The sequence below is a fragment of the Epinephelus fuscoguttatus genome, linkage group LG6 (assembly GCF_011397635.1).
Source record: "Epinephelus fuscoguttatus linkage group LG6, E.fuscoguttatus.final_Chr_v1".
In the NCBI taxonomy this organism is placed as follows: Eukaryota; Metazoa; Chordata; class Actinopteri; order Perciformes; family Serranidae; genus Epinephelus; species Epinephelus fuscoguttatus.
In genome coordinates this window covers 29543880-29560149 of record NC_064757.1, presented here as the reverse complement: position 1 = coordinate 29560149, position 16270 = coordinate 29543880, and the positions used below count along the sequence as shown (strand labels likewise).

At 43.0% G+C, this 16270-nt stretch overlaps 1 protein-coding gene across 1 annotated transcript in view; it reads left to right on the top strand.

Annotated features, from left to right (window-relative positions):
- Positions 1-16270, top strand: part of fbxl17 (F-box and leucine-rich repeat protein 17) — a 291099-nt gene that overhangs the window by 262321 nt on the left and 12508 nt on the right. Inside the window, exon 10 of the mRNA XM_049579160.1 lies at positions 4704-4846. Coding sequence (XP_049435117.1) covers positions 4704-4846 — 143 coding nt within the window. The remainder of the gene's footprint in view (positions 1-4703; positions 4847-16270) is intronic.

Here is a 16270-nt window from a genome sequence, read left to right as displayed (position 1 = left end):
CGGTTCTGATGTCCAGCTTTTCAGGCTTATTTTGTGGCTGAGTATATTTTGTACCTTCTTGAAATATGAACGAGGATAGTGATAGTGGGATACTGGTCATGATTGCCTTTGTGGTGGTGATCAAACGGCAAAAAACAAACAAAACGAGCATCAGATGGACTGTATTCATAATAAATATGCTATAATAATATAAGTAAGCAATGGCAATTAATCAGTCAGTGAGAGTGTGTGTGTGTGTGTGTGTGTGTGTGTGTGTGTGTGTGTGTGTGTGTGTGTGTGAGGCAGTGACCCACCGTCCGACACCGGCACACATGAGGACGGAAACAGGGCTCAGCAGGGACAGAGCACCTGCCGCAGCAAGCAAGCGAACAGTGGACTTCACTACACGCCAACTGGATGTAGAAACAAGTGACCAGCCTTACCTTCCAAAACTAGCCACTGGCGATTTGACCAGCAGAGTTGCAGGTGACACCATCAGCCGGCTTGAATCAAGCTCCGATGGCCAGTTCACACTGCTGCAACTTTTCTCTGCAACTTTCTAAAACGGTTTCGTCTCGTCACGAATCATTGGTCTGAACTGGGCTTAAGAGTCCCATTACTATACAAAGACGTAGGCTTTGGAAAACTTCTCACACACACTCAACAGTTAAACATGACCTCACAAAGGACAAAAGGCAAGCTTAGATTACTATATCAAATGAAAGGCTGTCTCACAGATTTACACAATATGTATGAATGCTAAAATATCATTAGCAGTGTGTATTGTACTGTCAGAAGGGATCAAGAAACCTGGTTTCCAGTGTAATAAAAGCCACTTACTTCTGTGATATGTAGCTCTACTTTTGCTCACTAATTTATTTGTTTTAGTTTGGATGAATTTACATTACATTAGATTCAACTAAAGCATGAAAATCCATTTGACTGGCAGTATATGTAAGTGGTATTGTGCACACTTGTGTGTTAAGTAATTATATGTAGGCCTAACTATGCAAAGATATACTAGTCTTTTTTTTTTTTTTTACACTTTCACAGTTTCATAATGAGAAAAGCAGTACCATTGTGTTTTCACACAAACAAAACTATACTAATGATTATAGTGTTTTCATCATAAATAAAACACCTCTTTACACATTTTTCTATGTACATGTATATACACTCTCTTCCAAAACAAATGGACTGAGCTTCAACTGCACTCCTTATCTCTGACAAGGTGAACACAACTGTTCGACTGTAGTTAAAAGGTTTTACTGAAAGCTCTCCTGCTTTGCAAAAGTAGCCAACGATTTCCATTTGCCACCCGGCGTAGCTGGAGTTTACAGTCTCCTGATAGAAGATCAAAGGAAGAGGGAGAGAAGCCAAACACACGGGGATATTAGACTGTAATGGCGACCAGATGAACTCCTTGATAGAGTACTAAACAAGTCCAAATAGCCTAACACTTAGCTCGTTCTGACAAAGGCATTATCTGACTCTCCAGTTGACCAACTTGAGAGCATAACAAAATGATGTTTAGTGTTATTTGCTCGTCTCATTCCCCCTGCAGCTATCTCAAACTGCCACATGTTTTCTTTATAAAGTCTGGAGCCTGTAATTCAGTAATTTAGACTAGGAAGGTTGTGTGCTTAGGTGAGTGCTGCACAGTAATCAGGAAATGCATGGACAATGTATTCACTCGCACTTCTTAAACATTCACCGTGGTAGGCACCTGTCTGCTTCAATCCCCTCGCTCTGTCAGGTTGAAAGAAGTAACGTTGAAGTGGAAGAAACAGGGACTTGGGAGTTGCTCAAGGGGAAGTAGAGGGAGTTCTGTTGTTTGGTTCGGTTAACTGTGAAGCTCTCCTCTTTTTATTTGACCTCCGTGTTCCTCTGAAAACTCCCAATTGCTCTGAAAGGGGGTTTTAACCGCAGCAATGTGTGTGTTTTAACCGACGAGAGGTCTGAGCCCAGGCAATCTAGTTTGGGATCATGTGATTGGACATGACAAGGGGAACAGGACGGGGAGTCAATCACCTGACGTCTTCCCAGCCTCTCACACACTCAAGCACACATACAAAAACACGAGTTTCTCCATTTTTAGACTGCTTCACGAGGTCACCACTAGTCAAAAAACAGCATGGCTACTCCGTGTGCTGTTCACCCATCTGGCCTGATGGAGCCTCTTCCCCATGGTGCCGTTTTACATGAAACGTTCTGTAGCTTCAAAGCCATGTTACTGCCTGTTCAGTCATAATGTGCCATTATGCATGGCATCCAAGAGCATGCTGGAGCACAAAGGGAACCACATGTGGAGCACTCCAAGAGCCCAAAGCTATATATTACATATGTTACATACTGTACACAAGATGGTTTGCAGTGTGTGTGTGTGTGTGTGTGTGTAGAGGAGACTACATTACATAGCTCCAGCTGAACAGGAGGAAAGAAGGTTAAATACATGCAGTTGATATAAAAAGCATAAGATTATTCATTTCCCCTCTCCTGTGGGAACAAGCTCCCACTCCACAGTGTAAGCGCACACTTGTATACATGTACACACACACTGGAGATGTCAGTTTTGGTTCATTTTGCCTTCATGAGCCCAACACCCATTAATAAGTAACAAACCGATTAATTTTTTAAAGAAAAAAGCACATAATGATGTGAAACACAAGAGGCCTTTTACTTTGAGTTCGGCACTTCATTGACTCAATGAGCTTTAGCACCACATTTCAAATCATATTCATTTAGAGGTAGTGAAATTTTAATGTTTTGTGTTGCCAATGTCTTGCTTTTTGCCCACTGCCCAACTCCACTGGTTAGGTTAAGTAACGCTGGCCTTTCTGCACTGTGTACCAGCTAGCAGTGCCGCTCATTCATAGATTACTGCTAGTTACACCATCCCGTTGGCATCACAGTTGCTGTGAAAACATGGCAGCGACCCTCCAGTCTCCCCACGTGTAGCCTTAGCAAGTAAGTGGCTTTCATTTTGGGCCACAAACTCCCCTTAGCATTGTGAACTAGCCCTGTTAGCACTGTTTGCATGATCAGCACAGCTACTGGTGCTAACATAGTGAATAACGCTAACAGGGATTTGCAGCTCAAAATGATGCTGCTTACTCACCAGGGCAACCTGGGACGAGACCAGAAAGTGGGTGCAATGTTTCCGTAGCAACGCTGTCAGGTCGGGTAGGGGTTACTAGTGATAATTGCTGAATAAGCGGCGTTGCTAGCTAATTAGCTTCCACCAGACCCAGCTGGTGCACAGTGCAGTAGACTGAAGAGTATCGAAATTAACGTGTAGACCAACATATATGACTGGTCCAAAGTATTCTCTATGGTTACCCCATTAACACAGACACACACAAATGCTCACACAGTTTACCCAGTGTGCAGTGACATCAACAATCTGCTGATTGCACGTTATTTAATACTGTAATATGAGGAGGTGCTTTGAAAAGTGCTGGTAATAAAAGGGAGAAAGGGTGGAGTGGGAGAGGTGTTTTCTTTTTTACATGAAAACAAGTTTGTAAAGACAAATTTTTCCCTCCTTGTTAAAGTGGAGACGATTGAGTCTCAAGCTTGTTTGCAAAAAAGTTTGAAGTGAAATGGATTTCTGCAAATGAAAAAACAACATCAGGGCTAAGTAACTATTTGAAGGTGCTGTCAAAGGCTTTCTCTGTCTTTACTCTCCTCCTTTCATCTTTCTCTCATCCCTCGCTCCTCCTCCTTCCTTCCCACTCTCATTAGTGATGGTTGTGAGAGAGGGGAGAACAAAGCCCAGGCCCTGCCAATCGATCACTGAGCAGCACTATCAATCGACTGGTGGAGCACAGGTCTCCTCCATCTGCCCAACGATTGACGGGTCAAAGATTGATGAGGAAGATTGTTGTGTCCCTGTGTGTGTGTGTGTGTGTGTGTGTTCTAATGCAACAGAGAGAATGTCTTTATTTGAGATAGATTACGGACGATTTAATCTTATCTTGTTTGTCAGCTCTACATTTTAATTTGTACTCTGCTTAAAAATACATGAAGAAAGTATCAAAAGAACAACACGTGAGGTATTATGTGTGTGTGTGTGTGTGTGTGTGTGTGTGTGTGTGTGTGTGTGTGCGCGCGCGCACGTGTGCATGTGTGTGAAGGTATGTATGCACACATGCTCCGAGGTGTAACAAAGCCCCCAGACACTGACAGATATTTGTTTCGGTGGATACTCTTTACCCTGGCACTATGTTTCTGCCCTGGCAGCAGTAAACACACCCATAATCACACACACACACACACACACACACACACACACACACACACAAGCAGAATTAAATCATACACTGGCATGGAGTCACACTTTACCCTGGCACGGTGTCATTGCCTTTCAGTGCTGTGACTCATGCCAAAGCTCTAATGGATGAATCCTGCAGCAGTCTGAGCAAACATGGGTGTGTGTGAGATTTGTGTGCATGCATGTGTGTGTGTCTCAGTGTGTTACCCTGTGCGTGTGTGTACATTTTCAAGGTGTTGTGCAAACATTGGAATTATGTGTCACAGCTGGCCAGATGACTTGCCCCGGTTTTATCTCGAATTTCTGCACATCTCTTTGGGAGGCCCGTGCTGCCACATTTGCATGAGAAAGGTTGTCAGACTAACACCTTTTCTTGTTTCTCTCCCTCCCTCCTTCCCCACCCCCCCTCCTCGCCCCCCCCCCTCTCTCTGTCTTCCTCCTGTGGCCACAGCTCTGATAGCCATAGGCCAGTACAGCAGTACTATAGAGACTGTGGATGCCGGCTGGTGTAAGGACATCACAGACCAGGGAGCCACACAGATCGCTCAGAGCAGCAAGTCCCTCCGCTACCTTGGCCTCATGAGATGTGACAAGGTAACAAGGCTCAGCCCATAATGTCTACTGCTCTCTGGTTGTCTGTCAGTACGATAAAATATATTGTACTGTGTGTGTGTGTGTGTGTGTGTGTGTGTGTGTGTGTGGCGTGGCGTGCTTCTGAAAATGTTTTGAAACATAGCAAATCAGTTTTTTTGTGAGGGAATTTGCAGAAGAAGAAAAATAGTTAAAAAATAATAATAATGCATTTTATTTATTTAGCACTTTTCATGTTACTCAGAGACATTTTACATTAGTTAACAATCATAACAACTACAATAAAATACACACAATGGAAATAGTGACAGGTCAGTGCAGTCTTGAATGTGTTTGGGGAGAGAGTTCCAGAGGGAGGGGGCAGCTATGGAGAGGGCTCTGTCACCTGTCAGGTCCGGTGCTTGGTCCTGAGTGGTGGAGTCAGGAGGTTGGCGTCAGAGGAGTGGAGGCTGCGGGAAGGAGTGTGGCAGTGGAGCAGGTCAGTGAGGAAGGAGGGGGCCTGGTTATGGAGGGCTTTGTGAATGAGGAGAAAGACTTTCAATTGGATACATTGTGGGACAGGGAGCCAGTGGAGGTTCTGAAGGACAGGGGTGGTGCGATTGCGGGAGCGGGAATGGGTGAGCAGACAGGCAGCAGAGTTCTGGATGTATTTGGGTTTATTTAGTTTGCTAATTATTATTAGCTGCAGCCCTACTTTAAAGGAATAAACATCCAAATTTACAAATTCTTAGACAGCTCCTGCTGTATAATCCAGGTCTTATTTATCCAGTCATACTTCCCAAACAGACACCCCTCTCTGAAGGGAAACTGAACTGAAAGTGAACCTTATCCATGCTCTCCTTAAGACCAGACTCCATTGACAAATACGGTAAATTTACGTCCTGAGCACGCGAACTGCTGGTCCACTGCTGCTTCAATCAGTTAGTTAGTTTGTGTTATTGTGTAAATTGAGTGTTTTAAAAGGTTAGTTCCAATTAGACAATGTCACTCAACAATACAAACTAGCGATGGATGCAGTGGTATACCAGCAGCTCCTGTGTTCAGTGAGGTAAAATTACTTGTGTTTTTTTCAGTGGAGTCTGGCTCTTCTGTTCCCTGTCGGAAATGGATGTCTGTTGGCGAAGTACTAAGCATATGACTGGATGAATGAGACTTGGATTATACTGTTTACGTTGTGTGATAGTCTTTAATATAGTGTTCCTGTAAAAACAGCCCCCTATGATCTCAGTTCATCAAGTATTTTGTTCATTTTTTGGAGTCTTTATTTACCACAGGCATGCAAGAAAAGCAAAGTTTTCTTCATGAATTCAATATAATTGATATACACATTGTTATCAGAGGGGTGAAGTGCTCCTTTAACACAGTTGCAACCCCCCTTTTGTGCTCTGAATGTGCTTTATATGTGTATGTGTGCACGCATTGTAAGGAGAACTGGGCAATAATACAGTCTTTTTGTCATCAGAATATGAATATGAATGGGTAATACATATTAAACATAGAAAATATAAAAGTAATAATTCAGTCAAATGCACAAATAATGTCAATCCAATATTTCCATAAAGCAGTCCTGCTCTGTGATGCCCATATTTGCTGATACACGCGATACTTTAAGGAGATAGATACCTTGGTATGTAAAAATGTTTGATAGTTGGTACGTTTCTGTCATCTTATGGTTTTTGTCTATTGCCCAACTCTAGTGCAAATGCACAACACAGAGAAATAATCAAACACACACACACAAACGCGAACCCTCAGAAGACCCAGGCCAGGGCAATCGGCCAATAAAAAGTATCCAGAGGAGAGCGTGTGGAGTAGCTAAGCCACTGCCGCCTGTGCTCAGTATGTCCATGTGATCAGCCAGTTGGGTGATAACAGAAGTAAAGTGACATAATGACCCCTCTCAGACCTACTTGCCTCTGGGTCTGAGGGACGATCTTTCCAAAGTCACCCTTAAACTCTCCTCTGGCCTCTTACCCATCCAATCACTAACCTGATGGAAGCACATTTGGTGGTAGTGCCATGGTAACAACTCCACCCACCACTCCAATTGGTTCAGTGGAGCCCCTACCACACAGATGCATCCACTTAGTGTGGGATCATTCAGTCTGACATGAGTGGGATGAGGGCAGACAAGGAAGGGAAAGTGAACAGCTGCCTTAACCCAGAAACTTTAGCCTGTACTGATTCAGTACAGCACGGTGTCTTGTACTGGAGCCTGGTACACTGCACAGGCCATAATCCCAGTGCTGGTGGGCCTGCATATGGTGAGTGTAACAGTATGTTTTAATGAGCCTTTCGTTTTCAGATTGAGGCTAAATTTTACATTTGGGTTTTGGGCTGAACAAATTTAAAAGCCCCTGCTGTGCAGTAAAAAGTGCAAGTGGAAGTTGGCAGGGAAGAAAAAGGAGGGAGGAGGGATTTTGACTTATAGCGGAGGCCTTTCACCAGGTTGGGAACTCATCATTTTTATTTCTGCATTATAAAATCAGTGATATCTGCGTGTCGCGGCCTCAAGGTTGACCCCTATGGATTTTTCTGATAAAAATGCCTGCCCGCAGATCGTTAAGTGCGACAAGAACATCAGTGTATCATATTTATCTATTTATGCTGTAATGAAATTAAAACGTATGAGGGTCTGACAGTGACCCCATATGTAAGGTCTCAGTGATGAAGCGGCGTACTCAATTCACATTATTGCAGACATGAATGTGTATCTATCATATTTATCTAGGAGTAATAAAGAGTAACTGCATTACATAGCAGGTGATCACTTAGATTCCATTTTCATTTAGTTCCCTCCTGCCTTGCCGACTCACTGACCCAACAATCGATATCTACAGCCATGCTAATAAAAATCTGTTCTGGAATGACCTACATCTTTACTGGAATAACAATTTTTCTTACTTTCTCTCCGCCATATGCTCTCACGCTCCTGACCTCCTCAACGAGCAAATTCACCCATCCTTCTGCCCTTATTTATCTTTCCATCTCTCTCTTCAGATGTGATATTCATACTCATAATTTAGCCTGGAGGATGGAAAGATAAATAATTATTCTCCCTCTGCTCTGAAGGGGGAATTTGGGGATGACAGAGCTAAATAAAGCTGTAATTGGTGCTATTAGAGTTGTAATGGAGTGTGAATCGGGCAGAGAGAAGAGTTTGACAGTTTCCAAGGTCAGGTGCGTTACCAGCTCTGAATCACAGCATTAATTCACTGCATGCTTGCCCTCTTCACCCATTTCTCTGTTTTCAGTGTTTCGAGTCCTACGATTGTGTTTAGCATTTCAAATGAGCCAGGAGTACTGGTGAGGATTGGTCAGGCCGGTGTGGGAAATAGGCCAGCCCACAGCAGCTACTTTCTCTGTTGTAGTTGTTGTTGATGTTGTTGTTGTTTTTCATTATGTTTGCTGTGAAAGGGAGTTACAGTAGATGAAGTCAGGTTTCAGGAGGAGAGGGTGAGAGGGATGGGGGTAATACGAAGTTCACTCAGAAGGAAACAAATAAACAGAAATAGGCTGTTATTACCAAGGTTGCGGCGAAACCGAGAACTACACAGCGAATTAAAGAGGTAAAAAGGTGAGAGGCAGAGAATTGTGGTTATCTACAAGTCAGCCCAGGGGCAGCGGTGACCATACTCTGCCTTCTAACCTCATACTCTCTTCGCTCTCCATCCCTCAAACCTCCTGGCCCACCTGCTCTCCTCTTGAGATTCTTCAGTTGTCTCAACCAAAGATCCACGCTTTTGTTTTCTCTGACATCTGATCAGAACTTTTACAAATTTACCATTTTACTCAGGGTTCCAGCAGATCCTTAAAAAGTCTCTAAAGGCATTGAATTCATCAATCTAAAAGTAAGGCCTCAATAGGTACTAAACTTTCTTAAATATGTCTTTCAAAAGACTTAAAAAAAAAGCCAAGATATGGGACAAAGGATATTATGAATCTTTCTTTTCTGACATTTAATTGTAAAATATCAAATGCCTGTCACATTAATGTCACCACAGCAGGATAGCACAACCAACAACACAACAGTTTTGTTTCCAGCTGGGACGCTCAGAGCAGAGGATCCACTGTCAGCTAGCTAGCTGTCACTGTATCATAGACGACAAGGGGAAGTGCAAATTCAATGAAAATGAACTATTTGACCCAGATTTCACTTCTTGGCTGAACCTAGGACAAGGCAAAGCATACGAGGCTTGGTTTAATTTATGCAGAAAGTTTTTCAAACTCGGCATGATGGAAATCAAAGCACAGTGAGAAACACAAATTTGGTAAGAAAAATTGCCAACAAACGGCAGGTGTTTCCCAGTTCTGGTCTACCCCCTTTTTTGGTCTTAATTTTATTGCAAGCTGCATTTGAAAAAGTCTGAAAAAGTCTTAAATCTAACTTGCCTTGAGCTGTAGGAGCCCTGTTACTGACACTCCTCTCCAAAACAACTCGCAGTGGGGGCTGTTCGATATGTTTTTCAGGGTCACTTTGACAGGGTCTTTATTGGCTGTTGTCCAATTTCAACGTGTGACTTTTCTGTTGTAGAACTGGTGCTTCAGCCCCTCGGCCACGCTGCTGCTTCACTTCTTCTCTTTGCTTGATGGAGCCAAGTGCCTTCTAAAATTTGATCAAATGACACTTCATTTTGTCAAAAAAAAAAAAAAAAAAGACTTCACAGCAATTTTTGCACCAATTATAAGTGCTTTGACTGCTGCTTGGTGAAAAATTTGAAAGGTTTCATAGTGGGTTTAATTTATATTGCATGCTGCGTCTCATAAATTAAACAAATCAATATTTCTAAGTAATTTGCAAAATTGTTTTTACTATAGGCAACGCATTCAATTTGGTTGTGATTTTATTTCTGGTTTTCATTTGACATTTCAGCCTCTAGCAATGTTGCATCATGCTTTATTTGTGTATCACAGCAGTAAAATCCACAGGCATGTCCAATTCAATCTCGGGGCAAACTAATCTCATCTCTGCACTTAATGCAGTTCTGGGAAAACGCAGAAGCTGGGGGATAACTCTCAATTCCACAAGGTTCCCACATAATGAAAGTCCTGTGCAAATTACTTAACTTTAGATTTCTCTCGGCCACGCCGTCGCTTCTTTATGTTGACAAATCCATTTGAATTTTTTTGTCCTCATGTCTCATTTTATTAAATTCTTCATTGTTTAAAAGAAGATGTAAGGCGGAGCTTTTTCTGTGTATCTGTTTGTCTTTTTCTTTCCTTAGCCTTGACAGCATCACTGACCTGCATGTAAGGTCAGCAGTATTTCTTCAGTGAAGTGCGTACTTCTTCTGTGCTCTTATGTAGAATTGTATTGAAGGTTTCATTCTACGATAAAACATGGGACAAGAACAGGAGGGGATTCTGGGCAAAACTACTTTACCTTAAAATACATTCTCAATATTTTCCTATGATTGAGCCTGATAGATTTTAATTGGTTTAAAGGCCTAGATACACCAGGTTGACATCAAAGAACTAGTTGCAAGAAACACCAATGGTTGCGTCGTTTCACGTCGTCTGTATCTCAGCCAAAATTTTGCACCTGAACACACCACAAAGAAGACAACCAATGGCCAACAAGCACGTATATTCTGTGCCTACGTAAGAGGAAATAACTCTTCATACCAGCAGCCAGCTGTCATTAAAAAAATGGAAACCGGAAGGTCAACAGAATGGATTCAACATGCTAGTTAGCCAGTTAGCATATTAGCAACACAACCCATTGTTGAAAGAAATAACAACACAAACTTTTCCGATTTCTGCTAAAGAAAAATCCAGGGACGCACGTTAGCTTCCCTGGTAGAGCAGGTGCCCCATGTACAAAGGCCTCGTCCTTGCCACAGCAGCTGCTGGTTTGATTCCACCCTACAGCCCTTTGCTGCATGTCTTCCCCCCACTCTTTCCACCCTTCATGCTAACAACTGCCCTATTGATTAAAGGCAAAAAAGTCCTAAAAAGATCTTTTGAAAAAATCCTACCTAATATAACAAGTTTGTTATGATCTCATACCCTCTTGATTTTAGCCGTTTGTTGGCTTTCTTCACTTCCATTTCTCCTCTAGTGCACTGAGCTGAATTGCCAATCAGAGTGATTTCACTCACAAACAAGCTCCGCCAACTCTCATGCCAATTCAGCATGGTATGTCAGCTTGAAAAAAAGTCAACAAGGGCCGACTAGTGGCAGCGCATGCCTCAAAAACTGGGGTGACAAATCCTTACTGATGGCCAGACATTGACCACCGGCCGACCATCGCCTTAGTGTATCCGGGCTCTAACACTGTTAGCGTGACCCTAAACAACCTTTGTTTGTTTAGCTCAGCCCCAGGATCTACACACTTGAGGAACCATCTCAATATTTACCCATTAACCAACTACTGTCCAAGCCAAAGTTCTCTAGTGAAGGGGTTCATTGACAGTGGCATCAACCACAAGTCATTTGCTTTGCGTACAACCGTGAATGTTTGCATTGCGACAATAAATTGTTACATACACTTACACAAAGTGGTCTGCTTTGGCAGGCAGTTAGTCCTCATGGGAGCTGTGTTGACAGTGTTCTGAACATATTGCAAATATTCCAAAGTTAATATTTCCCTTACAAGGACTTTGCTTGGTTTAGGTACAGGATGTGTATGTTTCAGGAATCGAGTACAAATAGCTGCAACACAGGTAGAAAAAACTGGGTGATGAAAATAACACAGTAAGAAACAGCCCCCCTCTTCAGCCGTTCATGGCCTCATCAGCATCAGGGCTAGCCTCAGCATGTCTGTCTTACAGATGTTCAGGTAACTTCTGCAGCCTACGTTTGGCTCTTTAAAATAAATCATGGCTTGAGTCTCTATTTCTTTGTCTCCCCCCTCCCTCCCTCCCTCCCTCCCTTTTTTCGCCTTCTCCCCTCAAAAAAGCTTCCTCCCACACTAACTGATGTAGAGTAAGGTTTCAGACTGGGTCCTGTCAGTCTTAGACAAATACAGTCTTGTGATAACCTTGACACACAGTGCGGACAACCCAGTCAGCCGTCCGCCTCGGCAGCATGGCTCAGCCTGTGTAAATTTGTTTGGAATTGTCAAAACGCTGAGAATTTTAATGTAACAGCTTCCCTGAATGTCACAGGACTTAGAAAGTGTAGAATTCATTTAAGAACTGTTAACAGGATCCATCTGGCTCTCCTCATGTGGAGCAGTGTGAAGGATCGATTACCTCCGTCACAGTTTATACAAACGTGCTTCCGTACTGTATACATTTTACCGCCAGGCAGCCTGAATTTTGTGTCCACTGCCATTTGGACTGATATGAAGAAATTCAGATTTAAAAAAAAACTATACAAACACAGACGTAACACAAGCACAGAACTGAGTGAAGTCTAGTTGATTGTCAGATTATTTTCTTATTTACATTCTCCTTTCAGTAGCTGCATGATATACATTTGTAACAGTAAGGAATGTGTGCGTTTGTCCCATTGACTTTTTTTCCTTTGCTGTCCGTCTGAAGGATTTTCTTTGTGTCTCAGTGTTTATACATGCTCAAATACGACGTGTCTGTGTGTAACAGTGTGTGTTCTGCGGGAGGAATTTATGTTATTTGCTGTTAACACGGCTCATAATGGAGCATTGAAATCAGAACCCCTCCAGGCCTGGGCAAATGGCGTGCTCCGCCTGCCTCAAATGATTACACCCCTCTGCCCTTAGGGCCAAACGACCCTGTTCTGACGAGGGGAAAGAATGCGATTGATCCAGACTCACCCAAAAATAATCAAATCAATTCATTTCGTCTTCTTTCAGCTACGACTCTGTGCCAGTCTTTTGAAGTGTTCGGCTGAAAGACTCAAGGAAAAAGTGCCTTAATCTTCTGAAAAACGGATCCTTTTTGCTCGGCAGTGGCGCATATGTCAGTGCGTGTGTCACAGAAAAGCCCGGCTCCCTAGTGAGTCTACTGTTAAATGTTTGGTCCTCTCTGTGGGGAGAATTCATCTTTCTACACTTCCACAAACACAATGGAACATTATGCATTAATCCAAACTATGCTTTCGAGTGGTGGAACTCAGTGCACTGGCGTCAGAGGTAATTTCCAGCTAAAATTATAGCGATGTAGTAACAGCATTCTGCTCATTGGACTGGGCAGACACGGAGACGCTGAAACACAAACGCACATAAACATGCCAAACTCACCAAATGCTAATGCTGAAATATTTATAGCTTTTTTTGGCTAACCACAAAGTTAAGACAAGTGTCCAGACACAGAGATCCAGCTGTACGCTTTACTGATTTGTGCAGAAACACACTGTACTTTCTAGCACCGTACAGTGTAACTCCTTGCACTCCTTATCTCGACATTGTTTTCATATGTCTCCTATATGTGTTAAGTTGCTGTTTTCTATAATGGGCCCCTCTGGCCACTGAACATTCGGAGCCTTCATCCTCCGTTGATGTATCACTTCTGGGATTTTGATCTTTTTCAGCCTTTTGCGGTGGAATGTTTTCTTTAGAAGCATTTTCACAGCTTGTCCAAGTGCGCCTCTATTTCCCCTCTCATCCTCTGTCTTCTCCTGTCCATTCTCTCTTCTCATGTCTCTTCTCCCCTCACCTTCTTTACCTTTCCCCTTTCCTCTCTTTTTATCTGCCTTCTTTTTTTCCCCTGCTTCTTTTCCACTACTTCATTAGAGTGAAAACAAATGGGCAGTCCAGGTTGTGAAACTGAGAGGGGGAAGCAAACTCACACCGTCAGCATGAAGCCGGACTAGGAAAATAATGACACTGACTGCTACTGGCCCCTTCAGGGACAGCTGGTGGATAGAGTAAGAGTTATCATAGTAATGGAGGAGATGAGGGAGGAGAAGGAAAAAAAAATTAGAGAAGGATTTAACGAATGACGGAAACCAAGAGAAAATAAAAAGAAAATTAGATAAAAGGAAACAATGGAATGAGTGCTGGCTATTCCCTTTACAAATGGCCCCCCGAAAAAAAGTGTTTTGTGTAAGCAGTTTTGAAGTGTGCGCCCATTACCTGAACTGAGGTGGAGCGGCGTTTGGGGAACAGGTATGAGCGCTGCTGCACCCCCAGATAGAGCAACCAGACAGACCTTGTTAAAAGAACAGACATCCCAATCAATATAGTTGTTCCACTGGTGCATCCAGCTGCCGGGGACTATACACAGATAGGCACGGCACAGCAATTTGCAGACATAAACAAGGGCCTAATTGTTCAGGGCCTGGAGGTTTGGAGTGAGGAAAACAAAGATGAAGTATGGTGAAGAGTTAGGAGGCATTTTAACTCTCGTTTAGGAAATGAGAGTTTGGGAGTTGGGCAAAACTTTCTTTGATGAGTGTTGTTATTGTGAACGGCAGGGATTCTTAGTGTTCTTAGTGTAAAGCGAAGGGGAATTAGGAGGAAGATACTGCGTGCGCAGCGTCGAGTGCAAAACGGGCAGGTTCCCTGGTTTCTATTTTCCAGGCTTTGGTCAGACTTGAATGTTCAAAGTCGAGAAAGTAGTTTGAAAGAGTCGTTTGCTATTTGTGATTTTCAGTGTAATCTTGGAGTCTCATCCCACACAGAAGAGCTGTATTGATTGGCGGTCTTAACTGAAGCCGCCTCCTGATCATCCCTTCATCTTGTTTCTAAAGGGCAGGAGCAAGGGACAGTGAAGGAGAGCGGGTGAAATAAAGTGAGACATCGACAGAGTTCACTGAGTATCTGAAGGGAATCTCAGAATTGCCCTTCAACAAAAATCAACCAGACACACACACCTAAAGCTGACCTCACCTGGTTCACAGGCACTCACATACACACTGATGCGTTTCTTTCCACCTTGCCCTCGCTTTATTTTTCACCCCTTTTCCCTCTTTTTGTCTCTCCCTTTCTCCCTCCCTTACCCTCCTCTAAGCAAGGACAGCCAAGGTTGTTGTGAATTTTGGATGCCGCTCACATCTTTTGTTCATTCAATTAGTTCATTCAAGTTGCCCCCCTGTCTTGTCTTTCAGCCTTCCCCCCTTTTTTCTCCCCCTCCTTCTCTTCCTCCCTCATCCAGGGTTGTTTACTCATCACAACGGAGGTCAACATAATCTCATGGAGTCATGGACAGACAGTAGGCACGACTCAGTGTGGCCTGGATACTCAGACTTGCCAATCCTGATATGTTTTTGGGCAATAACTAACGTCTGGCTCAATACGCCTTTTCCTTCCTTCAGACATCGAGAGAGACAGCGGGAGGTCACAGCCCATTTTTAGCCTGCAGGCACAGCGTCTGACTGTTTTGGTGATGAATTAGCTATTTAATGCTAATGACAACATAGCCCCCTCCCTCGCTGAACGTTGTGTCCGTACAAATTTAGTACATCCAGGCAAGCTTGGGAAATTTTGGGTTGGGGATCGATTAAGCCTCTGATTGATGTCCAGCTTTGTAATTGATTGGAAACAGAATAGCCGATGGATGTGAAAGCTTTTATTAAGTTTTGCTGTGTTTTGCAGAGACAAAGTGTGTTGCCAGAAATAGTGTCTCTGTGACCTGTGGCTGCTCAGTGAACATTTGAGAAAAAGAACAATTTTCACCCCTGAGCTAAAAAATTCAGAAACAGAGATACAGATTTATCATGCTGTCAAGATTTGTGCTTGGGCCGACAGTGAAATCTCTGTACAAGATGGCTTTCTTTGAGCTTTTAAATACAGGAAATCTTGACTGTAATTGCATTCGATTATTCAGAATTAACCCATATTTCAGAATAATCACCCTACAGTCAGTGGTGTCGACACATTAGGCTCACAGATGTATTGCTTGCTGCCCTTTGTGTAACTCTGACCGCTGCACAAATCTAATCTGAGCTCTCCTTGCTCTAAAGAGTCACTATGAATTTTGTATCATGGTGTTCTTTGAAAAGGACAGGGTCAAGCTGTCCTCATTCTTTATTTATTCCTGAAGAACAAAGAAGTCATGTGAGGGAAAACATTAAACACAGTAGCTCTGTTGTGATTATCTTTAAGGAATTCTGCTTGTGTCTGACCTCCAGTAAGCTGCTCTGGAATTTGTTCCTATAGTTTCTGGAGGTGTGTGTGTGTGTGTGTGTGTGTGTGTGTGTGTGTGTGTGTGTGTGTGTGTGTGTGTGTGTGTGTGTGTGTGTGTACCCACCTTACTACATTGTGCTGTTTGGCATTTAAAGAGGCAGACATGGTCTTAGCTTACAGGGCATTCAACAGGTCTGTTATTATCTCATTGTGCTCCCTCCATTGAGACAACAATATCTGACCCCAACCAGTCCCTGTTGTAGGAACATGAGCTCATCATCTTGATCTCTATTATCTCTCTGGGTTTGTCACTCTGTCCCAACACCTGTCTCTCTTTATCACCTGCGCTCTCTGTGTTTCTCTTTGTGTGTTTTTAAACGATGCTATCAATTTTAATACTACACTTTTAAAGTTTAGTGCTGCTAAAATATATATCT